This window comes from Neoarius graeffei, chromosome 13, assembly GCF_027579695.1.
Source record: "Neoarius graeffei isolate fNeoGra1 chromosome 13, fNeoGra1.pri, whole genome shotgun sequence".
In the NCBI taxonomy this organism is placed as follows: Eukaryota; Metazoa; Chordata; class Actinopteri; order Siluriformes; family Ariidae; genus Neoarius; species Neoarius graeffei.
Window position 1 is genome coordinate 19,973,356 of NC_083581.1, and position 27,873 is coordinate 20,001,228.

Here is a 27,873-nt window from a genome sequence, read left to right on the forward strand (position 1 = left end):
TTGTTGTTGTTGTTGTTTTTAATCCAAATGAGAGTCGGAGCTTACCCATCTGTGTTCTCGCTTCTTGAAGGCCGATCGTTTCAAAAACAATCTGACGTTTCAGTTCTCCGTTCATTCACTTCTTCCATGTAACTGCGAGATGGCCGCGATATCCAGTTTAGAAATAAGATGGTGTAGAACTTGGAGCGGGTGGGTGGAGCACAGAAATACGGCAGGCCAGAACCGAGTTTCCAAAAAGTCTTTATTTGTGACACTTTTCAGCTGTCTACAAAAACTCCCAGGCACACAGACACACGCACACACATCAGTTGTCTGGTTAGGGAGAGAGCCCCCTTCCTCCTCTCTCTCCCTCCTTATATCGGGCGCGGTCACTGGGGAAGACACACTCACAGGTTAATTGACATCAGGTGCAGTGATTCTGCCACTTACCTTCCCTGACTCCGCCCTCTGGTCACAGACCGATGCTTGACCACGCCCCCGCTGCCACATACCCCCACCACCCGACTCAGGCCGGGCAGCCGTCCAGCCTGCAGCCGGCTCCCCCCCCCCCCGACAGGAGAGGAAGTCCGCCACAACCATCTGCGCCCCCGGCCTGTGGATCACCTTGAAGTTAAAGGGCTGGAGTGCCAGATACCAACGGGTGATCCACGCATTGTGACAGCTGCTCCCACCAATGCCACTCCGGGACCTCCCCCTGCTGAACTACAGCAGGACCCACTCTTCACTAAATGAGTCATTAATTCCCAAAATCCCGGCCAATCAGTCCCCCCAATTTTTTTTTCAATTACGTTCATTATGTCTTATATTAGATATGGTTAATTTTTTCTTTTTTATCAGACATCTAGTTTAGGTTTGTTTACCTGACATGTTTCAACGTACGTAACTGTCGTCTTCCTCAGAGTGTCACCGGATGTTGTTGGTGATGCATCTTATCAGCTGATGTTTCCGAAGGTGTGACCTTCCTGTCTGGTTTGACCACCATTACGCCCTATAGTAGACAGCATTGGTTCAGTGACATACAACCTATCAAAAGCACTCGACGAAATAATCAAACCATTACTAGACCAACACTGCAAAAACTCAAAACAGCTGGCAGAAGAACTAAAAAACATCAAAATGCAGCAAGATGAAGTTTTCATATCACACGACGTCATATTTCTTTTCACCAGAACATCCACGGAAGCCACCATACAGGTAGTACAAGACAGATTAAAAACAGACAGGATGCTCAAGAAACGTGCAAACCTCACAGTACAAGACATCACTCAACTCCTTCAATTCATCGCCACATCCACATACTTTCAATTCAGGATTACAATATACAGACAAAAGGAAGGTTTTGCCATGAGAGACCCACTACTGGCCATCATGTGCGGCTTTTTCATGGAAGACCTGAAGCAGAAAGCACTCACTACAATACCAGCAGAATACAGACCAACACTCTGGAAACGTTACGTGGATGACATACTGGAAAAGTGAAGATGGGATACACTCAACTCACCGACCATCTCAACACCATAGACAATACCAGCAACATAAAATTCACACATGAATAGGAAACGGAGCAGTCAGTAGCATTTTTGGACTTAAAAATACAACACACAGAAGATGGGGACATCAAAATAAAAGTACATAGAAAACCCACACACACCGACCAATATTTAAACTGGACTTCCGAACACCCCATAATGCACAAAATATCTGTAGTTAGAACATTACATGAACGCGCAGCAATAATTACAGATCCGGCAAACCAGCCCGGGCTTTCTCTCTGCACTGGCGCTCTGGGGCTCACTCACCTGAGGGAGGAGAGAGACAGACACAGAAGCAGGAGACGGGAGGGCACTGCGGGTGCGGCGAGCCGGCTGGAGTGGAGCCAGCCCTCACCTCCGCAGTGGGGGAACGGGGCAAGGATGAGACACAGAAGGGGAGGGGGAGAGAGGAGAAGAGGAGATCTGTGATCCTACCATGGGAACAGCCGCCAAATGATCCTCCACCAACTCGATAGCCTGATCCAGCGATGCCGGGCGATGGCACTGGACCCACTCCGCTGTTCCTTCGGGAAGCCGGACGATGAACTGCTCCAGTGCCACCAGTTCGACAATTACCTCGGCGTCACGGTTGTCAGCCCTCAGCCACCGCCGGCAGGCGTCCCGTAGTTGCTGGCCAAACGCGAATGGCCGGCCGGCCTCCTCTAGGCGTAGAGCGCGGAAGCGCTGGCATTGTTGTTCAGGGGTGCGCCTCACACGCTGGAGGACGGCCCGGCGCAGGTCTGCGTAGACCAGCCGGCTGTCGGCGGGGAGCTGTAGCGCGGCCAGCTGCACCTCGCCCTTTAGCAGGGGGAGGAGGCACGCCGCACATTGTTCCACCGGCCAGCCCGAGGCCTCTGCTGCTTGTTCAAATAGCGTGAGGAAGGCCTCGGGGTCGTTGTGCAGGCCCATCTTCGTTAGGGTGAGGTGGGTTTTAGCAACAACCCTCGGCTCACTCCGGAAGGACTGGTGCAACTGAACTCACTTTCCTTTAACAAAAAAATAAATAAATACTTTCCTTTTCTTGTAGTTTTCTTTTTCTTTAATTGTTGATACTGCACCCTAATTCAATACGGGCTTATAGCCAATGCTCCTCAACAGATCAGAGGTTTCGTCTTGAGTAAAATGTGCAGAGCAGAGGAGAGATCACTTCATAGCCTCCCAATGTGCCTGTGAACTCACAAAACGCATCCAAATCTTTGCAGTTTGAACGTTCTTGGACCATGAATGCAACGTAAATCCAGCTTCTGTCGTGTTGCTGCACCAGCCAAAAACACATCTACATGGCATGACGATAAATTAGCTCAAAATGGAGGATCAAAGTTGCAGTCAGCTCTGTGTTTTAGTATAGCGGAAGTGGTGATGAGACCAATAGACTTCCTGTTGTGACGTTACGGATGTCAAGGTCGTTTGCTCGGACCACTACCTATATAAATCACTTTAATTGTAAAAATGAATATATTAGATTTATTGTTAATGCTCAAAACTATTCCTGTGCCGTTCTTAAGGTCTCAAGGCATTTATAAATAAAAATGAGGCCATGGCTCTGCGTATATGCTTTAAGTATCTTGGGGTCTTGTTCACAAGTGAGGGTAGGGGGGAGAGGGAGTTGGACAGATGGATCAGGGCAGCGTCAGCAGTGATGCAGATGCTAAACCAGTCTGTTGTGGTAAAGAGAGAGCTGAGCCAAAAGGCAAAGCTCTCAATTTACTGGTCCATCTACATTCCCACCCTCGCCTATGGTCACGAGCTGTGGGTAGTAACCAAAAAAAATGAGAATGCGGATACAAGTGGTCGAAATGAGTTTTCTCTGCAGGGTGGCTGGGCTCTCCTTTAGAGACAGGGTGAGAAGCTTGGTCGTTCAGGAGAGACTCAGAGTAGAACCGCTGCTCCTCCACATTGAAAGGAGTCAGTTGATGTGGTTTGGGCACCTTGTTAGGATGCCCCCTGGACGCCTCCCAGGGGAGGTTCTCTGGGTATGCCTCACCAGAAGGAGATCCAGGAGCAGACCAAGGACACGCTGGAGAGATTACATCTCTCGGCTGGCCTGGGAACGCCTCGGTATTCCCCCAGAAGAGATGGTGGAGGTGGCTGGGGAGAGGGAAGTCTGGGCTGCTCTGCTTAGGCTGCTACCCTTGCAACCCAGACCTGGATAAGCGGCAGAAAAGGGATGGATGGAATCATTACTGTCCAGGTCCAAATAGTGGTGCTACAAGAGGCTCACTTTGGGTATGGGGATATTGTCAGAAACCTGATATCTTATAATCTCTGAGGTTTTAGCTCCATCAGGCAATGCATAGTGAATTTACGAAACACTTCCTGTTTGCATGGCGAAACATACAAATTCATTGGTTTGCCATTTCAACATCATGCAAGATATCACAAATCCTGTCACAAGTCAGTTGACTAGAACAATGTGCATTTCAGTTTTGTTCAGTTTGGGGCACCCCACACACCTACCAATTTTGACACAGATAGGTGAAACTATATACCAGGCTGAAGTCTTCGTGACATGTGGGGGCACGATGGAGTACAATGAACAAACCCAGGGCCAAGCCTCTATCCCTGAGTAGTGGTGGCCAGGCCTGATGTGAGTACCAAATTTTATGAGTCAAAGATTTTAGGCAGTGGAATCATTACTGTCCAGGTCCAAATGGTGGCGCTATACCAGAGGGTCAAATTGGGCATGTGGATATCATCAGAACCATTGTATCCTATAACCTGTGAATTTTTAGCCATATCAGGCTATGCATGGTGAATTTTTGACATGCTTCCTGTTCGTGTGGCATAACATAAATTTATTGGTTCGGCATTTCAACATCTTGCAAGATATCACAAATCCCTTTGCAACGTAAAATCAGCAACATCTTGACATGACATATACCAAATATGACATGAATCCAACAAACCACCTAAGAAGAGTACATCAAAATGTAACACGTTTTTGCAATGGAGTCATTATTGTCCATGTCCAAATGGTGGCACTATACCAGAGTGTGTCTTTAGGCATGTGGATATCTTCCAAACCATTATATCCTATAACCTGTGAAGTTTGAGCCGTATCAAGCAATAAGCCATATCAGGCAATGCATTTATGACACATTTCTTTTTTGCGTGGCATAACATATAAATTTATTGGTTTGCTATTTCAGCATCTTGCAAGATATTGCAAATCCCTTTGCAACTTAAAATCAGCCACATCTTGACATCATGTACACCAAATATGGCATGAATCCAACAAACTGCCTAGGAGGAGTACATTAAAACGTAACTCGTGTCAAAACACACAAAACCAAAAATGTCTCACTTCCTGTTGAGGATGGCTGATGTATATTGCAATTTTGTTCATCTAAGGACACTCCACACACCACAGGAATTTGCGATATCTTGCAAGATTTTCAAATGGCAAACCAATAAATTTGACATGAATAGGTGAAAGTACATACTGGGGAGGAGTCTCAATGACATATGGGGCACTATGGAGTCCCCTGGAGACACTGGGGGTCATGCCCTTTTCTTTGAGTAGCGGTGCACATGAGTGTCGTGTGTACCAAATTTCATGAGTTTGTGCCCATTAGAACCACCTCCAAGATGGCAAAGTGTTGAAGAAAAAGACGATGGAATAATAATAATAATAATAATAACAAAAAATCTGAGTGAAAACAATAGGGCCTTGCACCTATTAGGCCCTAATTATAGCTGCAAGTGGTGATGAGGGGCCTTTGCACCTCCGGGTCCGCCACCTGTCGCATTTGCTCATCAAACAATGCACACACATCTGAGATGTGAAACAAAAGCCTGGGTATCTAATGTATGCGCCACTGGTGGTGAATTTTTTTGCCAATGGTGTCATTACTGTCCATGTCCAAGTGGTGTCGTGATACCAGTGGATCATTTTGTGCATGTGCATACCATCAGAAACATTATATCCTATATCCTGTGAAGTTTAAGCTGTATCAGGCAATGCATGGTAAATTTATGACACACTTCCAGTTTGCATGGTGTAACATAAATTTATTTCGCCATTTCAACATCTTGCAAGAAGTGTGTTAAAATGTAACATATGTCAAAACGCACAAACCCAAAAATATCTCACTTCCTGTTGAGTATGGCTGATGCAATATATATTGCAATTTTGTTCATCTAGGGGCACTCCACACACCTACCAAATTTGATCCAGATAGGTGAAACTATACACCAGGCAGAAGTCTCAATGACATACGGGGCGCTATGGAGTCCCCCAGACACATTCAGTCCCATCCCTGAGTAGTTGTTGCCAGGATTGTTGTGTGAACCAAATTTCACAAGTTTTAATTTTTTGGTAATGGAGTCATTACTGTCCTGGTCCAAATAATGGCGCTATACCACAGGGTCAAATTGGGCATGGGGATGTCATCAGAACCATTATATCCTATAATATCCTATAACCTGTGAAGTTTTAGCCATATCAGACACTGCATGGTGAATTTATGACACACTTCCTGTTTGCTTGGAGTAATGTATAAATTTATTGGTTCACCATTTCAACATCATGCAAAATATCCCAAATCCTGTAGCAAGTCAGTTGGCTAAAACAATGCACATTTCAGTTTTGTTCATCTTGGGGCACCCCACACACCTACCAATTTTGACACTGATGGGTGAAACTATATACCAGGCAGAAGTCTCAATGACGTGTGGGGATGCTATAGACACACCTGGGGTTAAGCATCTATCCATGAGTACCAGTGGCCAGGCCTGATATGTGTACCAAATTTCATGAGTTTGAGTTTTCTGGCAATGGAGTCATTACTGTCCGGTTCCAAATGGTGGTGCTACACCACAGGGTCAAATTGGGCATGTGGATATTATCAGAACTATTATATCCTATAATATCAAATCAAATCAAGTTTATTTGTATAGCGCTTTTAACAATAAACATTGTCGCAAAGCAGCTTTACAGAATTTGAACGACTTAAAACATGAGCTAATTTAATCCCTAATCTATCCCCAATGAGCAAGCCTGTGGCGACGGTGGCAAGGAAAAACTCCCTCAGACGACATGAGGAAGAAACCTCGAGAGGAACCAGACTCAAAAGGGAACCCATCCTCATTTGGGCAACAACAGACAGCCTGACTATAATATTAACAGTTTTAACAGGTATAACCCTCAACTGTCCTCATGGGGCCGTCCTTCACAGGAGCGGTGTGATAAAACTCCAACCAGACACAGGGCACCAGGATGGATCAAGCAGGTCCGAGGGGCAGAAGAGGCCAGCATCTCAATCCCAGGATCAACATGTAACTCAGAGGGACAGATTGAGGGGGGGGGGGGGGGGGAGAGAGAGAGAGAAAGAAAACACAGGTTGTTAGGTAAAACACAGGTTGTCCTATAATATCCTATAACCTGTGAAGTTTGAGCCGTATCAGGCAATGCATGGTGAATTTATGACATGCTTCCTTTTTGCATGGTGTAACGTATAAATGTATTGGTTTGCCATTTCAACGTCTTACAAAATATTGCAAATCCCTTCACAATTTAAAATCAGCAACATCTTGACATCACTGATACCAAATATGGAATGAATTCAACAAACAACTTAGGAAGAGTACGTCAAAATGTAACACGTGTTTTGGCAATGGAGTAATTACTGTCCATGTCCAAATGGTGACGCTTTAACAGAGGGTGACTTTGGGCATGTGGATATCCTCAGAACCGTGATATCCTATAACCTGTGACCACAGGGTCAAATTGGGCATGTGGATATCATCAGAACCATTATATCCTATAATATCCTATAACCTGTGAAGTTTGAGCTATATCAGGCAATGCATGGCGAATTCATGACTCATTTTCTGTTTGCATGGCGTAACATAAATTTATTGGTTCACCATTTCAACATCTTGTGACATCTTGCAAATCCCTTCACAGTTTAACATCAGCATCATCTTGACATTATGTATACCAAATACGGCGTGGATCCAACAAACCGCCTAGGAGGAGTTCGTTAAAATGTAACACGTGTCAAAACGGATAAAACCAAAAATATCTCACTTCCTGTTGAGTATGACTTATGCAATGTAAATGCAATTTTGTTCAGCTGGGGCACTCCGCACACCTACCAAGTTTGACACGGATAGGTGAAACTGTATACCGGGCAGGAGTCTCAATGTGGTATCCAAATCTATAAATTTGAATCTAATATTTTAGGGGGGTGCTATGGTGTCTTCTAGCCTCAGCTAAGTCAAATACCATAAGAATAATAAACGTTTGCCCTATTTTCACTAGTGCATGAAATTTTTTGAGGTTTTGAATATTTCCAAGGTGTCAAATCTGCAATTCTAAAAATAATAATGAGAAGAAGAAAACATGCCGAAAACAATATGGCTCAATCCTTCGCAATGTAAAATAAGCAACATCTTGACATGACGTAGACCAAATATGGCATTAATCCAACAAACTGGCTAGGAAGAGTACATTAAAATGTAACACATGTTTTGGCAATGGAGTCATTACTGTCTTGGTCCAAATGGTGGCGCTATACCAGAGGGTCAGTATGGGCGTGTGGATGTCATCAGAGCCATTATGGCTTATAACGTGCGAAGTTTTACCCATATCAGGCAATGCATGGTGAATTTATAACATACTTCCTGTTTGTATGGCATAACGTAAATTTATTGCTTTGCCATTTCAACATCATGCAAGATATCACAAATCCTGTTGCAAGGCAATTGGCTAAAACAATGTACATTTCAGTTTTGTTTATCTTGGGGTGCACCCCACACACCTACCAATTTTGACACGGATAGGTGAAACTATATACTGTGGCCAGGCTTGATATGTGTACCAAATTTCATGAGCTTGAGTTTTTTGGCAATGGAGTCATTATTGTCCAGTTCCAAAAGGTGGCGCTATACCACAGCATCAAATTGGGCATGTGGATATCATCAGAACCCAGATATCCTATAACCTGTTCAGTCTTAGAAATGTCTGGCAATACATGGGGAATTTATGATACATTTCTTGTTTGCATGGCATAACATAAATTTATTGGTTTGCCATTACAACATCTTACAAGAGGAGCTCACAGATGTCTTTACAGACATCTTCAACATCTCGTGGAGCCAGGCTGTTGTCCCCACGTGCCTCAAAGCCACCACCATCATCCCGGTCCCGAAGAAGCCGTCTCCCTCCTGCTTCAATGACTACCGCCCTGTCGCACTCACTCCCATCCTCATGATGTGCTTCGAGCGGCTAGTCATGTGGCATATCAAGTCTGCCCCCCCCCCCCCCGCCAGTTTGCATATCAGCCCAACTGTTCGACCGATGATGCCATCTCCACTGCCCTCCACTCAGCTCTCACCCACCTGGAGACAAAAGACTCGTATGTCAGAATGCTGTTCATAGACTTTAGCTCAGCATTCAACACAATCATTCCTCAGCAGCTTATTCATAAACTGGACCAGCTGGGACTCAACACCTCCCTGTGCAACTGGCTGCTGGACTTCCTGACGGGGAGACCACAGGCTGTACGGGTCGGCAGCAACTCCTCCAGCACCATCACATTGAACACGGGGGCCCCCCAAGGATGTGTGCTGAGCCCCCTCCTCTTCACTCTGCTGACCCACGACTGCACACCAACATCCAACTCTAATCTCTTCATTAAGTTTGCGGATGACACGACTGTGGTGGGTCTCATCAACAATGGCGATGAGACAATCTACAGGAGTGAGGTGAGCCACTTGGCCATGTGGTAGGACAACAATCTCCGCCTGAACGTGGAGAAGACGAAGGAGATTGTTGTGGACTTCAGGAGAGTGCACACCCAGCATGCTCCACTATCTATCGACGGTGCTGCAGTCACCAAGGGTGAGCACCACCAAGTTTCTGGGTGTGCTCATCTCTGAAGACCTGTCCTGGAGCAACAACACCGCATCACTGGCCAAAAAAGCCCAACAGCGTCTGTACTTCCTTCGCAAACTGAGGAGAGCAAGAGTCCCGGCCCCCGTCATGCACACATTCTACAGAGGCACCATCGGGAACATCCTGACCAGCTGCATCATCGTGTGGTACGGCGCCTGCACCGTGTCCTGCTGCAAGACTCTGCAGCGCATCGTGAGAGCAGCTGAGAGGATCATTGGTGTCTCTCTGCCTTCTCTAACGGATATTTATAACTCCCGCCTCACCCACAAAGCCATCAGGATTGCAGGTGACCCCACCCACCCATCTCACAGCCTCTTCAGTCTGCTGCCATTGGGGAGGAGACTGCGGAGTCTCCGGGCCAAAACCAGCAGGCTCAAGGACAGTTTCTTTCTCCAGGCGGTCAAGAGGCTCAACTCCCTCCCTGTTCTGCCCCTCCTCCCCCCTCTGCCCCCTGACACAGATTCTGCTCGCACATCCCCCTGCCCCCCCTTCAGCATCTGACATGTCACCCTCACAGTTCCCCCCCCAACATACACACACACACACACACACACACACACACACACACACACACACACACACACACACTGTAGCAACTCAGATGGGTGGGTGGAGCACAGAAGGACGGCAGGCCAGAACTGAGTTCGCAAACACGTTTATTATAGCTTTTCAGCCTTAACTATACTTTGCTATACACACACACACACACCAGTCATCTGGTTGGGGAGCGAACCCTTTCTGCTCTCGCTCTCTTCCTTAAATACGGTGCAGTCACTGGGGAAGACACACAAACACATTAATCAACCTCAGGTGTAGTGATTCTGCCACTTACCTTCCCCGACTCCACCCTCCGGTCACAGACCGACGCTTGGCCAAGCCCCCACTGCCACACACACATACACACACATACTCTCAACGTTCATTAACACACTGAACTCAGGGACTGCACATTTCACTTTACCTCGCTCATTTGCACTATTCCGCACTACCTCACCTTAACAGTTATTAGTTTATTGTTTATACTGCTTATTTCATGTTTACCTGCTATACCTCAAATGCCCTTGACTGTTTATTTGCACCAATTTATGTGTGTTTGTGTGTGTGTATATATATATATATATATATATATATATATATATATATACACACACACACACACAGTGGTGCTTGAAAGTTTGTGAACCCTTTAGAATTGTCTATATTTCTGCATAAATATGTCCTAAAACATCATCAGATTTTCACACAAGTCCGAAAAGTAGATAAAGAGAACCCAGTTAAACAAATGAGATGAAAATATTATACTTGGTCATTTATTTATTGAGGAAATTGATCCAATATAATGTGAGTGGCAAAAGTATGTGAAGCTCTAGGATTAGCAGTTAATTTGAAGGTGAAATTAGAGTCCGGTGTTTTCAATCAATGGGATGACAATCAGGTGTGAGTGGGCACCCTGTTTTATTTAAAGAACAGGGATCTATCAAAGTCTGATCTTCACAACACATGTTTGTGGAAGTGTATCATGGCACCAACAAAGGAGATTTCTGAGGACCTCAGAAAAAGCGTTGTTGATGCTCATCAGGCTGGAAAAGGATATAAAACCATCTCTAAAGAGTTTGGACTCCACCAATCCACAGTCAGACAGATTGTGTACAAATGGAGGAAATTCAAGACCATTGTTACCCTCCCCAGGAGTGGTCGACCAACAAAGATCACTCCAAAAGCAAGGCGTGTAATAGTCGGCGAGGTCACAAAGGACCCCAGGGTAACTTCTCAGCAACTGAAGGCCTCTCTCACATTGGCTAATGTTAATGTTCATGAGACCACCGTCAGGAGAACACTGAACAACAATGGTGTGCATGGCATGGTTGCAAGGAGAAAGCCACTGCTCTCCAAAAAGAACATTGCTGCTCGTCTGCAGTTTGCTAAAGATCACATGGACAAGCCAGAAGGCTACTGGAAAAATGCTTTGTGGATGGATGAGACCAAAATAGAACTTTTTGGTTTAAATGAGAAGCGTTCTGTTTGGAGAAAGGAAAACACTGCATTCCAGCATAAGAACTTTATCCCATCTGTGAAACATGGTGGTGGTAGTATCATGGTTTGGGCCTGTTTTGCTGCATCTGGGCCAGGACGGCTTGCCATCATTGATGGAACAATGAATTCTGAATTATACCAGTGAATTCTAAAGGAAAATGTCAGGACATCTGTCCATGAACTGAATCTCAAGAGAAGGTGGGTCATGCAGCAAGACAACGACCCTAAGCACACAAGTCATTCTACCAAAGAATGGTTAAAGAAGAATAAAGTTAATGTTTTGGAATGGCCAAGTCAAAGTCCTGACCTTAATCCAATTGAAATGTTGTGGAAGGACCTGAAGCGAGTAGTTCATGTGAGGAACCCACCAACATCCCAGAGTTGAAGCTGTTCTGTACAGAGGAACAGACTAAAACTCCTCCAAGCTAGTGTGCAGGACTGATCAACAGTTACCGCAAATGTTTAGTTGCAGTTATTGCTGCACAAGGGGGTCACACCAGATACTGAAAGCAAAGGTTCACATACTTTTGCCACTCACAAATATGTAATATTGGATCATTTTCCTCGATAAATAAATGACCAAGTATAATATTTTTGTCTCATTTGTTTAACCGGCTTCTCTTTATCTACTTTTAGGACTTGTATGAAAATCTGATGATGTTTAAGGTCATATTTTTGCAGAAATATAGAAAATTCTAAAGGGTTCACAAACTTTCAAGCACCACTGTATATATATATATATATATATATATATATATATATATATATGGGCGGCATGGTGGTGTAGTGGTTAGCACTGTCGCCTCACAGCAAGAAGGTTCTGGGTTCGAGTCCCGTGGCCGACGAGGGCCTTTCTGTGTGGAGTTTGCATGTTCTCCCCGTGTCCGCGTGGGTTTCCTCCGGGTGCTCCAGTTTCCCCCACAGTCCAAAGACATGCAGGTTAGGTTAACTGGTGACTCTAAATTGACCGTAGGTGTGAATGTGAGTGTGAATGGTTGTCTGTGTCTATGTGTCAGCCCTGTGATGACCTGGCGACTTGTCCAGGGTGTACCCCGCCTTTCGCCCGTAGTCAGCTGGGATAGGCTCCAGCTCTCCTGCGACCCTGTAGAAGGATAAAGCGGCTAGAGATAATGAGATGATATATATATATATATATATATATATATATATATATATATATATATATATATACACACACAACCCTGATTCCAAAAATGTTGGGACAAAGTACAAATTGTAAATAAAAACTGAATGCAATAATTTACAAATCTCAAAAACTGATATTGTATTCACAATAGAACATACGCAAAATATCAAATGTTGAAAGTGAGACATTTTGAAATTTCATGTCAAATATTGGCTCATTTGAAATTTCATGACAGCAGCATATCTCAAAAAAGTTGGGACAGGGGCAATAAGAGGCTGGAAAAGTTAAAGGTACAAAAAAGGAACAGCTGGAGGGCCAAATTGCAACTCCTTAGGTCAATTGGCAATAGGTCATTAACATGACTGGGTATAAAAAGAGCATCTTGGAGTGGCAGCGGCTCTCAGAAGTAAAGATGGGAAAGGGATCACCAATCCCCCTAATTCTGCGCCGACAAATAGTGGAGCAATATCAGAAAGGAGTTCGACAGTGTAAAATTGCAAAGAGTTTGAACATATCATCATCTACATTGCATAATATCATCAAAAGATTCAGAGAATCTGGAAGAATCTCTGTGCGTAAGGGTCAAGGCCGGAAAACCATACTGGGTACCCGTGATCTTCGGGCCCTTAGACGGCACTGCATCACATACAGGCATGCTTCTGTATTGGAAATCACAAAATGGGCTCAGGAATATTTCCAGAGAACATTATCTGTGAACACAATTCACCGTGCCATCCACCGTTGCCAGCTAAAACTCTATAGTTTCAAAGAAGAAGCCGTATCTAAACATGATCCAGAAGCGCAGACATCTTCTCTGGGCCAAGGCTCATTTAAAATGGACTGTGGCAAAGTGGAAAACTGTTCTGTGGTCAGACGAATCAAAATTTGAAGTTCTTTATGCAAATCAGGGATGCCGTGTCATTTGGACTAAAGAGGAGAAGAACGACCCAAGTTGTTATCAGTGCTCAGTTCAGAAGCCTGCATCTCTGATGGTATGGGGTTGCATTAGTGCGTGTGGCATGGGCAGCTTACACATCTGGAAAGACACCATCAATGCTGAAAGGTATATCCAGGTTCTAGAGCAACATATGCTCCCATCCAGATGACGTCTCCTTCAGGGAAGACCTTGCATTTTCCAACATGACAATGCCAAACCACATACTGCATACATGGCTGCATAGAAGAAGGGTCTGGGTACTGAACTGGCCAGCCTGCAGTCCAGATCTTTCACCCATAGAAAACATTTGGCGCATCATAAAATGGAAGATACGACAAAAAAGACCTAAGACAGTTGAGCAACTAGAATCCTACATTAGACAAGAATGGGTTAACATTCCTATCCCTAAACTTGAGCAACTTGTCTCCTCAGTCCCCAGACGTTTACAGACTGTTGTAAAGAGAAAAGGGGATGTCTCACAGTGGTAAACATGGCCTTGTCCCAACTTTTTTGAGATGTGTTGTTGTCATGAAATTTAAAAGTCACCTAATTTTTCTCTTTAAATGATACATTTTCTCAGTTTAAACATTTGATATGTCATCTATGTTCTATTCTGAATAAAATATGGAATTTTGAAACTTCCACATCATTGCATTCCGTTTTTATTTACAATTTGTACTTTGTCCCAACTTTTTTGGAATTGGGGTTGTAGATGTTGCTCAATGGTGGACCAGATATGATTTAGTACAACTTTGCCATAAAGTTTCCTGATGATCGAGAGGAGGGTGATGCCACAGTAATTACCGCATGTGTACTTGCACTTCTTGTAAAGCTTAATCAGTGTACCGTCCTTGAAATCCTGAGGAACAGTCTCTGAGTCCCAGATGCCAAGTAGCAGATCATGAAGGGCATTTAGAAGGACTGGGCCACCATTTTTCAGAACCTCAGCTGGTATGGCATCTGGCCCGGGGGCCTTGCCTGAGGCAAGTTGGTTAAGTGCCTTTGTAAGCTCTTCTAGTGATGGTGGGACTTCAAGCATGTAATCAATTTCAGCTTGTGGGATCATCAATAACACTGGGGTCAAGACTGGGCTGGTTGAGAAGAGAGGAAAAATCCACCTCCTTCCACCTGTTGAGGATGTCTTCCTTTGCAGTCAGACGTACTCAGTCAGAGTCTAACCCAGTGCTTCTGTGGCCAGCTGTTTGTTTGATGCCCTCAAAAGAGCTTCCTGGAGTTGTTTCTAATGGCATGTTCTTCGAGTTCATTGGCACGCTGGGTCCACCAGCTGTTTTTCATCCTGCGGATTTCTCGCTAGCATCGGTTTCATGCTTGCCTGTACTGATCTCTGTTGGCAGGACTTTCATTCTGCATGAGGATCTTGAATGCAGCATGTTTTTCGGCAAGTAGGTCCTTGATCTCATCATTGCTCTCATCAAACCAATCTCTGTGTTGGTGTGACTGGAAACCGAGGACCTCAGTGGCTGATGAGTATGTGGTGGTTTTCAGAGAGGACCATTTTTCTGCAGCAGTTCCCCATGGTGGGTCAAGGGTTTCTGCGAGTTTACTTGCCAGTCTCTTCCAGGTCTCTTCATGGCAAAGTGAGCTGGCGTGGATTCGTCTGGCTCTCTGCTGTGCTCTGTTCTGCCTGAAGATGTGGAAACACAGGTGGAGTCTGGCACACATCATTTTGTGGTCAGTCCAGCAATCAGCACTTCTCCTTACTCAGCAGTCGAGGACATATGACCTGAAATGCTGGCTTACGATGATGTGGTCAATCATGTGCCAGTTTTTAGAGTGGGGATGCTGCCATGTTCATTTGTGTATATCTGGGTGTTGAAAGAGGGCGTTGGTGATGGTGAGGCCAAATCTAGCACACAGCTGTAGAAGCATTTTGCCTTGTTCATTACAGTTTCCAAGGTCATGTAGACCAACAATATTCGGCCATGTCTCAGTGTCGGAGCCAACCCTGGCATTGAAATCACCTACCAGTAGAATGCGATCCCCTCTTGGGACTTGAGATAGGACATCAGCAAGCTGATCATAAAACTGAGTCTTCTCTTCGATTGGCCTCTTAAAGGTGGGTGCGTAAACACTGATAACAGTTGCATGGCACTTGTTGAGAGCTATTCTGTCTGTTATTACTTTCGATGACACTTTTCCAGCCGGTAATACACGAGCGTAACCCAGAGTGGATGACAATGTCTACACCCTCTAGCTTCTTTTGGTCTAATGGGCAGCCTGAGTAGAGGAAGGTGTAATCGCTGTCTATGAGTTCACCTGCGTCAGGGATGCGTCATTCACTCAGACCTGCTATGTCTATATTGAGATGCTTCAGTTCTTCAGCTACCAGAGCAGTACATCTCTCAGGGGCTTGCCTGTTGTTGTTGGCGTCTGATAGCATTCTAACATCCCACGCTGCAAGCCAAAGCTGCGTGAAGATGTTGTTGCGGCGGATGTAGTTGGATCCATCAGGTCCAGAAGGTCTTTTGGGCTTTGGTCCTGAGCCGTCACAAGTACGAGCTCGTGATCCAGACACCCGTTGAGAATTTGATGTCTTCTGTACTGTAACCCACTTGCAAAGAGCAATTATATATGAGTTACTATATCCTTCCTGGCACCTTGAACCAATCTGGCAATCAGGGTTCCCCCTGTTTCTGCAAAATATTCTCCACTTTTTTCCTTGAAAAAAAAGTCGTCAAAGAAGTAATCTTCATTTTTTCTTAGTTACCCACATATCAGAGTTGACTTAATACAGGTTTATACCAACCAAACTGGCACAATTCAAATATATGTAATGGAGAGGCCTGTATAAGTAAAATTTAGGCTCCACTCCAGCCTAAGAAAGATTTGATTTTGGGCACCCTGTACACCATCAAGCTAAAATAACCCTCTTTAGTTTGAGCTTACTTAAAAGAGATATGCAGAACCTTTATTTTTAAATGCATTTCTGAGTGGATAGTATCTCCATCCTTGACTCTTGTACACTGCATAATTGGGAGTAAAAATGTATATATTTGAGAGTTAAAATTGACTGCAAAGTTGACATTTGAGCTAGCCCCGCTGAGCCAACCAGCCCTGGGTGGGTGACGTCACAGTGGGAACCGGTGCTATAGACCAAAGCCAGACTCGGCAGGCGAGAGTGGTTGCAATGGCCTCTTCATTCGTATTTATTGGAGATTCTTCGGATTCCTCAGATAGTAGTACATCTGACTGTGATAGTCCTGAAATTGGAGTGCGTATACATGCTACTGCTATACATATAGAACCGTATCAGTTCGAACCATCGGAAAGTGAATCAGATAGTAACACGTCGGCCCCCACCTTACGAAATAAAGCCAGAGAACAAAGCCATCTAGAGAACTGGATGGAACTGAACTGACAGTCTCATGTGACCCTCATTAAAACAGGATAGGCGTTATAACTTGTGCAGCATACATGTACATGCATGCATTTTCACTGATGTTTTATCAGTGAAAAGGTTAATTAAAAGTAAAAGGCTAATTAAATAATCAGATGAACTCAGAATCACATTCTGAAGCAAATTAAATAAATCTTATACCTTAACTTAAAGCATATACACAGAGCCATGGCCTCACTTTCGTTTATAAATGCCTTGAGACCCCAAGAATGGCACAGGAATAGATTTAAGCGTTAACAATAAATCTAATATAGTAATTTTTACAATTAAAGTGATTTATATAGGTAGCGGTCTGAGTAACGTCCTTAACGTCACAACAGGAAGTCTATCAGTCTCATTGCCATTTCCGCTATACTAAAACACAGAGCTGACTACAACTCCGATCCTCCATTTTGAGCTAATGTTTCGCCATGCCGCGTATACGCGTTTTTGGCCGGTGCAGCAACACGACAGAAGCTGGATTTACGTTGCATTTATGGTCCAAGAATGTTCAAACTGCAAAGATTTGGATGCATTTTGTGAGAAGTTCATGGGCACATTGGGCGGCTATGAAGTGGTCTCTCCTCTGCTCTACACATTTTACTGAAGACTCGTATGAGACCTCTGATCTGTTGAGGAGCATTGAACTCTGATCTGTTGAGGGTGCAGTACCAACAATTAAAGAAAACTATAAGAAAAGGATTTATTTTATTAATTTTTTTAAAAGGAAAGTGAGCTCAGTTGCACCAGTCCTCCCGGAGTGAGCCGAGGGTTGTTGCTAAAACCCGGGATGGAACAGGATGGGACATATCGCTTGGGCAGTGACTTCCCTGCAGTTGTTGCTAAAACCGGTGACATCCCGTTCAGTCCCCTTTAGTAATTGCCTGAGCCCAGCAATAATGGCGGAGTACTCAGTATGAAGAAAAGTGAATGACTGGAACAGCAGTCTTATTTCTAAACCGGATATTGCTGCCATCTCACCCTTACATGGAAGAAGTGAATGAATGGAGAACTGAACATACAACTGAAAGTAAGATTGTTTCAAAAACAATCGGCCTTCAAGAAGCGAGAACACAGACGGTAGGGTTATGACTGTGAAAGTGTTTTCAAAATTTCTACTTTCCTGATGTTGCATTTGGTGAACTTTTACTCATATATTACTTTTTTGAAGTTATTTTTATTGGGTCATGCAAAAACCTCCCGCACCCAACATCACCTCACTTTTAATAAATACATGTATATTAAATAAATAAATCATGATTATAAAATAAATTAATTGAAAGATCTGTAAAGTACTTTTATATAACAATAAATTGCTTAACAATTGTTGTAATAATAATTATATTACAACAATTGTTGAGCAATTTATTGTTATACAACAATTGTTATAAAACAATTGTTAAAAAGCACTTTACAAATAAACTTGACTTGACCAGGGGTTCCGAGTGTGCCTCCCCAATGGCTGTTTCAGCCCTTAAATCATCTTCAGTGCTTGAAGAAGCACACCGAAAAAACTTCTTCAGTTTAGACTGCGCCACTGTTTGGTTCATGCATAGATACATTACAAACACCACACCAGGCTGATTAAGACACACTGCGATTGGTCAAAAGCTTGGTGCTCATTTCGTCATTATGTGTAGTCGATTTTTTACTGGCAACAAGCATGGTGCCATAATTTTCCTTTGACCGCTCTCACCCAAAAGGTGTTTGGGTCAATCCATGTGAAATCACCAGAGGCCTCGCCACTGACCATCTCAGATTTGCCTCATACTTTCTGGAAATATTGTCAGTGTGCCCAATAAATAGTGTACAACATTTTAGGCTTGTACCTTCATTAGTTTCTGAGATATAGGGGCTTAAAAAAGGGGCGTGGCCCCAATTTTACTGTTAAAATGCATGCTACAGAAAACCGACCTAACTTCCATAAAAGTCATTACTTTTAAACTATTCATGCAAGATACATGAAATTTTCAAGGATTGTTCTTCAATGCCAGACGCCTTTAAATACTAAAATAGAAAGTTCACAGTTCAACATTTGCCAAGTTATGGCTTGCTGAAAATCATTAAAAAAATATGTCTTCTATCGTGCTTTGGAGCAAATTTGACGCCCCATATCTCCACATTAAAGCACACCAGATCTTTCAAATTTTCTTATTTATTACTCATGTTATAAGTACTCTTTAGGCAATTAGGTATGTGTTCAAAAGAAATCAAATTTTCTGATTTATTAGGTTTAAAAAAAAACCACACACATTTTGCACCTATAATTCAAATGCATATTGCAAATGTATGACAAGGTCTACCATAAACACAATTATATCACTGGAAAGAGCTTGTTTTGATTAGCAAATGCACAAAATATGAAGTTGGTACCCTAAACCAAACTATAAATATTAAGGTATCAAGTACGGCATGTTTTACGATAGACGGAAATTGTACTGGCTTCACAGAATGTCCTAATTCAGCTATCCAGCAAGCTAAACAACTCCACACAATAAGTCCGGGACACCGAGGGTGAAGTTGACTCTTTATATGGAAAATTGTGAAACTAAAACACAGATACATGCACCAGTCAATAAAAGAAATATGAATCTTCCAAATAAAAGGTTTGGCTCAGGTGCAATCGATACAAAAGCTAACAGAAGCTAACAGGGTAAATACACTGGTATAGCTAACTCTGGCTGGAAATCATAATGCTCAAAGATAATCTTAATCTAATTTCACAGGCACAAACATCACAACTTGATCTCAACTTTACTATGATTTACTTACAGAGAATGCCTTTGAACAGCTACACAGAAGGAGGAGCACAACAACAAACTTCCATGCTGCTTATAACCATGCTGTCTAACTTTTTCTTCTTCTCCTCTCTACAGATTTCCTGCAGCTACAATGTGGGGTGTAAACAATAGGCAAAATAAAAGTCTCTGCATACTTTAACATAAGAACTGCTGGTAGGGCCAGAACACTCCCCGTCTGGTATCTTAGAGATACCATAACACATTAGAATGATACCTTACTCTGGGGATAGAAGGAACACTAGTTCTGAAATAGGTCTATAATAGTTCTTTGTTGTTCCTTGCTGAACAATCTTGACTTCAGCCTTCCTTATTACTCCATCCTGGCTTGGGACTGTCTTAACGACAACCCCCATAGGCCACTCATTCCTCCTGACCTGTTTCTCCTTGAGAAGAACAACGTCTCCTGGCTTGAGATCTGGTCTCTTGTGTTGCCACTTGTGCCGTGACTGCAGAGTGCCAAGATACTCCTTGCGCCACCTATTCCAGAACTCGTCAGCCAGCAGCTGTACACGTTTCCACTGATTCTTTAAGATCTCCCTTGGACTGCAGCTTCCCAAAGGTGGAACTGATGTACCTGATTTCTGGGTCAACAGGATGGAGGGTGACAGAATGTGGGGATGCTCAGGGTCAGATGAGACTGGTATCAAAGGACGAGCGTTAATTATGGCTGTGACCTCGGCAAGGAAAGTGGTGAGTGATTCATGCGTAAGATGTGCTTGTCCAGCACGCAGCAGCACACTGTCCAGTATGCGTCGTGCAACGCCGATCATGCGTTCCCACACTCCACCCATGTGGGATGAATGGGGTGGGTTAAAGATCCAAGAACATTTTTCTTCTTGCAGATAATTCTGGACTTCACTCTGCTCTACAATGCTGATGCCCATTTCTCGGCATGCACCAACAAAGTTGGTCCCACAGTCTGAGCGCAACTGTTTGGCTGGGCCACGCAGCGCAAAGAAACGCCTCAGAGCATTGATGAAACTAGAAGCGCTCATCTCTTCAACCACTTCGATGTGGACAGCCCTTGTGCATAAACAGGTGAACAGGATTGCCCATCTCTTACTATTAGCCTGACCCCCGCGTGTTCTCCTTGCGGACACTTCCCATGGCCCGAATATGTCCATGCCCACATGTGAGAAAGGGGGGCCTGGCTGAAGACGATCTGCAGGTAGTTCACTCATTTGCTGCACCTCAATCTTGCCTCTGAGTCGTCTGCAAATCACACATTTGTTTAATATCTTCCCAATACACCTCTTTGCTCCCATTATCCACAGGCCGCTCTCTCTGACAGCGCCCTCTGTAAAGTGCCTGCCCTGGTGCTGCACTCTCTCATGATGGTGTCGTACAATAAGAGTGGTGATGTGATGACTGCCAGGTAAGATGATGGGGTTTGTTTCCTTTACTTCAAGGCCTGACTGACTGATACGACCACCTACTCTCAGTAGGCCACTGCTGTCGATGGTGGGATTCAACTTGATGAGTGGGCTTTGCTTGGAGAGGTCACATTTCGCAGTGATGCAACGGAACTCCTCTCCATAGACTTCATGCTGCACACTCCAGATGACAAGGTTCTCTGCCTCTTCGAGAGTACCACTGGAGATGGCCTTCTTACAGATGTGCCACCCAGCACAGTCTCCATCATTCTGTGAGTGAGCGAAACACAGGGCTATGTGTCTGAGTTTGGCCACAGCATGGATCAGTGATCTCCATGTGGAGAAGCGCTCCCAGCGTTTGGAGTCAAGGAAGCTCTCAGTGACGTGTGTGGATAGGGTTTTGACTTCAGGGCGGATTTCTACGTCCTTATCGGGGTTGATAAGGTCAAACTCTGTGTGCTGCTCAGGTGGAAGCTTAGAGTTGAGGAGAAACGAGGGGCCTGTGAGCCATGAGGTGTTGCCGAGTCTTGAGGCTGGAACAGAGCGTGAGCCATGGTCTGCAGGATTCCGATCCGTTGGCACATAATGCCATTGTTCAGGCATGGTAGATTGTCTTATACGCTGAACTCTGTTGTTTACGTATACATAGAAGCGCCTTGACTGGTTGAATATGTAGCCCAGGACAACCTTGCTGTCTGTGTAAAAGATGACGGAGTTGAGTGGGAGGTCTATTTCTTCACTTATTACCTCTGCGATTTCAACAGCCATGACCGCTGCGCACAGTTCAAGCCTGGGGATTGTGAGTTTGGGCTGAGGGGCGAGCCGCGCTTTACCCATGACGAATCCCAGTTCTACTGTCCCTTTGGTGCTAGTGACTCTCAGGTAGGCAACAGCAGATATGGCTTTGACAGATGCATCAGAAAAGACGCATAGTTCAATGCTTTGTATCTCAGAGGGGGGAATGGAAAAGTATGTGCGGGGCACATGAATGCTGCTGAGATGGCTCAGTGAGCTTCGCCACTCTGTCCATTTCTCACGCATTTCCTCAGGGAGGGGTGAGTCCCAGTCCGAGGCCTGTGCTGACAGCTCTCTTAACAATAGCCGACCCTGGATAGTCACTGGTGCCAAGAACCCCAATGGGTCAAAGAGGCTGTTCACCATTGAAAGTACGCCCCTGCGTGTGTAAGGGCTTTCGTCCTGAGGAACATGAAAGGTAAGGTGGTCTAACATGAGGCTCCATTTCACCCCGAGGCTTCGCTGATCTGGTAAGTCATCTACAAACAGGTCAAGATCCTGGATGTCTTTGGCGCGATCTTCAACTGGAAATGCATCCATCACATCGGCTTTGTTGGAGGCTACCTTGTGGAGCCGGAGGTTGGAGGCTGCCAGCATCTTCTGTGTTCTTTTGAGTAGATCGACTGCTTGCTCCACGGTGGAGACGGACTTGAGGACATCATCCACATAGAAATCTCGATCAGTGAGGTACCGCACATCACTGCCATACAGTTCTTCTCCCTGGTGGGCAGCTCTTCGTAATCCGTAGATGGCCACAGCAGGAGAGGGACTGTTTCCGAAGACATGCACCCTCATTCTGTAGTCAACCACCTCTTTACTCAGGTCATTATCTCTGTGCCAGAGAAAGCGTAGAACATCCCTGCAGTCTTCTCGGACGAGAAAACAATGAAACATTTGTTGTATGTCAGCTGTGAATGCAACTGAGTTCTTCCTGAACCTTATAAGAACCCCTAGCAGGCTATTGTTCATGTTCGGCCCAGAGAGCAGCACGTTGTTGAGTGACTTGCCTTCAAACTGTGCACTCGAATCAAACACCACACGGATCTGTGAGGGTTTTTGTGGGTGGTAGACACCAAAAAAGGGCAGGTACCAATACTCCTTCCCATCTTGCATGGGAGGAGCAAGCTCTGCGTGGTGGCTGTCCAGCATTTTTTGCATAAAGTCCATAAAATGAGATTTCATCTCTGGATTTTTGTTGAGTGTTCGGTGCAGAGACTTCAGCCGACCCATGGCATATTGGCGGTTATTAGGCAGACACATCCTGGGTTGGCGGAACGATAGCGGGGCCACCCAACTGTTAGCCGAATCCTGGAAGAATTCATTTTCCATTGTTTCAAGGAATAGGAGATCTTCCATTGATGGCGCAAGCTTGTGATCATCCTTGGTTTGCTGGAAAACCGATAGGCCCAGGTTGTCACTGTATGTCACACGGCTGACAGGCTGGGGCTGATTAGGGGAACAGATTTTCTCCTTTACCTTCAAGTGGTTCTCACATGGGGGAAAGTGGCTTGGCCTGCCATTTTCAAGGATGTATGTTTTCATGCTGGTGACTTCGGGAGGCCGATGTGTGCTGCCCAGGCACACATCGCCAACTATGACCCATCCTAAGTCCAGCCTCTGTGCGTAGGGTGCGTCATGTGGTCCGTTGATCTGTTTACGCACCTTGTGTGCTCTCAGCATGTCCCTGCCCAGAAGCAGCAGGATCTCAGCATTCATGTCCACTTCTGGTATTTCATTGGCTATAGCTCTGAGGTGAGGGTGGCTGTGCGCGGCGGCTTGAGTGGGGATTTCGTCTCTGTTGTTGGGAATCATGTTACACTCCAGGAGTGTGGGCAGAGTTAGGCTGATGTCACCATCTGCAGGTTCGATGACGAAGCCTGTAGCTCGGCGGCCGGACGCGTCACCAACACCAGAGCAGGTTTTTAGAGTGTAAGAGTATGTGGGCCCGCCTACATGGAAGATATCAAAAAACTCTGAGCGTGCCAGCGACCTATTGCTTTGGTCATCCAGCACGGCGTACATCCCTTTGCCCTGGTTGCGGCAGTCTGCCGGGTAGACCGTCACAAGACATATCTTGGAGCATGATTTGCCATTGAAGCCTTCCCCACATACCTCCGTGCATTTGGAAACCACAGCAGTTTCTAATGCTTCATCGCTCTCCCCGCCATTCCCTGATGGGGGTGGAGAGGTCTTGGAGACCCACGGAGCTGGGCCTGGGTGCAGCGCTGTTGGGTGTCTATGGCTGTCACACTCAGCACATTTGATGGCTGCCTCACAGTCTCGGGCTACATGCTTATTTGACGCGCAGCATTTAAAACATATGTTATTCTCCTTTAGTATTCTCTTTCGTTCATCCATTAGCTTTTCCCTGAAGCCGCGGCACACTTGCAGGGAGTGTGGTTTTTGATGCATAGGACATTGCTTCTCTGAGTCTTCGGCAGTGGATGCGGAATCGGAGTGTGCAACGTCAGTTTTATGCACAGAAACTGTCCTTCGGCTGCTTTCACTGAACTTATCTTTCCTGACTGCTGTACTTAAGAGAGGAAGACTAAAGCTTGGGTCATTGCGTGCCTTTGCTTGCCTGTGTACAAACTGTAAAAAGAATTCAAATGGAGGATAAGGGACCCTGAATTCTTGTTTGTATCGGGAGCCTTCCATTACCCACTTGTCCTGGAGCGTGTATGGCAGTTTCTCCACTATTGGGTTTATGCCCCTTGCTGTGTCGAGATAGGATAGGCCAGGTAAGTATCCTTCACGTTTTGCAGAATGAATCTCTAACAGCAAATCAGACAGCTCCCTAAGTTTATGATGCTCCTTGTTTGATATTTTGGGGAATTGATCGAGTTTAGTGAAGAGAGCGCCCTCTATAGCTTCAGGTGAGCCATACATCTCCTCCAGTCTCTCCCACACAAGCCATAAGCCTGCTGCTTGATCTCTCACATTCACTGATCTAATACGCCTTGCATGTGCTGCAGATTCTGGGCCTAGCCATCTTATTAATAAATCCATCTCTTCTCCTGCTGTAAGATCTAGGCTGTCAATGGTGTTCAGGAATGAGCTCTTCCAGGATAAGTAATTTCCTGGCTTATCATCAAACCTGGTTAGTCCTGATGACACTAGCTGACTTCGTGCTAGGTACCTCGCTAAGTCAGATGTGGCTGTGTCGCTGGGGCAGTGTGCAGCCCTAGATGTAGTGGGGCTGTGGTCGTTGTGCCTGTGTGTATAAACTGGTATGCCTGGCCTGAAATGGCTGTAGTCAGCGTGTCTGGATGTGTGAGCAGGTAAACCCGACCTGAGTGGGCTGTGGTGAGCATGCCCGGACGTGTGAGCAGGTAAGCCTGACCTGAGTGGACCGTGGTCAGCGTTCCTGGATGTGTGAGCAGGTAAGCCTGACCTGAGTGCGCTGTGGTCAGCACGCCTGGAGGTGTAAGCAGGTAAGCCTGACCTGAGTGGACTGTGGTCAGCGTGCCTGGATGTGTGAGCAGGTAAGCCTGACCTGAGCGCGCTTTGTTCAGCACGCCGGGGTGTGTGAGCAGGTAAGCCTGCATGCAGCTGGGTACTCATCGGCTCAGTACACACTTGTGTATTCGCACGAACATCGCCCACATGGGGGTTACCATCTGCGAAATGGTCACATTGCTGATGGTGATCAGGAGTTGGGAGTTCACCTTCCTTATCTCCACATACAGATACATAAGCACTGGGATTGAGGGGTATTTGCTCCTCACATGAGTGTAAATCTTCGAGTGAATGTGAGCTGCCACTGAGATGGCTGTGTCTTTCTACATATTCCTCAGTACGCCGTTCTGCACTTTGCCTGGGCAGTAACTCTGGTCCACGACTGCGGCACTCATCTTCAAAGTCTACGGCTGCAGCCTCCATTACTGCTGCTTCAGCCATGGCGGCTTCTGCCTCTCTCTCCCTTTCTAAGGCGATGAGTGTTGCATCAAGACGGGCTTTTTCCATCTTTAATTCAATCTCTTTACGTGAATAAGCAGCTCTTGCATGCGCAGCTTGGGCTCTGGCACGTGCTGTGGCTGCTGCCAATGCAACTTTACATGAAGCACTACTCATATGGGAATCTGATGATCTGACTGATGCATTTGCTCTGTCCATGGCTACTATGGATGTGTTTTACCTCAATCCTTCCTAGCGACGTTGCAGTTGTCGTACTGGTTCGGGCTGCCAGCACAATACTGCAGTTTGGTCATCAGTAGCTCTTCACAAGTCTCTCTTTTCACTGTACTGGCTTCACAGAATGTCCTAATTCAGCTATCCAGCAAACTAAACAACTCCACACAATAAGTCCGGGACACCGAGGGTGAAGTTGACTCTTTATATGGAAAATTGTGAAACTAAAACACAGATACATGCACCAGTCAATAAAAGAAATATGAATCTTCCAAATAAAAGGTTTGGCTCAGGTGCAATCGATACAAAAGCTAACAGAAGCTAACAGGGTAAATACACTGGTATAGCTAACTCTGGCTGGAAATCATAATGCTCAAAGATAATCTTAATCTAATTTCACAGGCACAAACATCACAACTTGATCTCAACTTTACTATGATTTACTTACAGAGAATGCCTTTGAACAGCTACACAGAAGGAGGAGCACAACAACAAACTTCCATGCTGCTTATAACCATGCTGTCTAACTTTTTCTTCTCCTCTCTACAGATTTCCTGCAGCTACAATGTGGGGTGTAAACAATAGGCAAAATAAAAGTCTCTGCATACTTTAACATAAGAACTGCTGGTAGGGCCAGAACAGAAATGCTGTTTTAAGGCATATTACAATACAATTACAAACCTACAGTGTAGGAAAAATAACCTGAAAAAGACTTTATTTGAAGAGCTTATAGTGTATTGATTTGCTTTTCCACATCAAATGGAAGTTTATACTGCCTGCCAGTTGATGTAAGTGGGGCATCAATGATTTTCATGACATGCACCAGAGGGACCCAACAGTTATCCTCTCTCCTGGGCCAGCTGTAAGTCTGAGAGGGACCATGAGGATGCATACAGTGGTGCTTGAAAGTTTGTGAACCCTTTAGAATTTTCTATATTTCTGCAAAAATATGACCTTAAACATCATCAGATTTTCACACAAGTCCTAAAAGTAGATAAAGAGAACCCAGTTAAACAAATGAGATAAAAATATTATACTTGGTCATTTATTTATTGAGGAAAATGATCCAATATTCCATATCTGTGAGTGGCAAAAGTATGTGAACCTTTGCTTTCAGTATCTGGTGTGACCCCCTTGTGCAGCAATAACTGCAACTAAACATTTCCAATAACTGTTGATCAGTCCTGCACACCGGCTTGGAGGAATTTTAGCCCATTCCTCCGGACAGAACAGCTTCAACTCTGGGATGTTGGTGGGTTTCCTCACATGAACTGCTCGCTTCAGGTCCTTCCACAACATTTTGATTGGATTAAGGTCAGGACTTTGACTTGGCCATTCCAAAACATTAACTTTATTCTTCTTTAACCATTCTTTGCTAGAACGACTTGTGTGCTTAGGGTCGTTGTCTTCCTGCATGACCCACCTTCTCTTGAGATTCAGTTCATGGACAGATGTCCTGACGTTTTTCTTTAGAATTCACTGGTATAATTCAGAATTCATTGTTCCATCAATGATGGCAAGCTGTCCTGGCCCAGATGCAGCAAAACAGGCCATGACAGGCCTAGTCTATGTCTAGTTCTTATCTATAGCGGTGCTTGAAAGTTTGTGAACCCTTTAGAATTTTCTATATTTCTGCATAAATATGACCTAAAACATCATCCGATTTTTACACAAGTCCTAAAAGTAGATAAAGAGAACCCAGTTAAACAAATGAGACAAAAATATTATACTTGGTCATTTATTTATTGAGGAAAATGATCCAATATTACATATCTGTGAGTGGCAAAAGTATGTGAACCTCTAGGATTAGCAGTTAATTTGAAGGT

General features: G+C 44.8%; 2 protein-coding genes across 5 annotated transcripts in view; both read right to left on the minus strand.

The window, feature by feature from the left end:
* Positions 1-27,873, minus strand: part of LOC132896468 (serine--tRNA ligase, cytoplasmic-like) — a 193,537-nt gene that overhangs the window by 96,084 nt on the left and 69,580 nt on the right. The gene's annotated exons all lie outside the window — the stretch shown is intronic.
* LOC132896465 (uncharacterized) lies at positions 25-26,595 on the minus strand. Of its 4 annotated transcripts, XM_060937306.1 has the most exons (4): positions 26,496-26,595; positions 19,720-26,271; positions 861-988; positions 25-265 (listed from the first exon to the last, which is right to left on the minus strand). In XM_060937306.1, the coding sequence occupies exon 2, from the start codon at positions 26,030-26,032 to the stop codon at positions 19,964-19,966; it is 6,069 nt and encodes a 2,022-aa protein (XP_060793289.1). In that variant the 5' UTR covers positions 26,033-26,271; positions 26,496-26,595; the 3' UTR covers positions 25-265; positions 861-988; positions 19,720-19,963. The 4 variants fall into 4 exon arrangements, with proteins under 4 accessions (XP_060793289.1, XP_060793288.1, XP_060793290.1 ...); XM_060937305.1 differs by lacking the exon at positions 25-265 and having other exon boundaries at positions 615-988; XM_060937307.1 differs by lacking the exons at positions 25-265; positions 861-988 and adding an exon at positions 5,509-6,789.

What these genes read in the sequence shown, in the direction of transcription:
- LOC132896465 (XM_060937306.1), bottom strand. Translation starts at nt 26,032, where the DNA reads ATGGACAGAGCAAATGCATCAGTCAGATCATCAGATTCCCATATGAGT.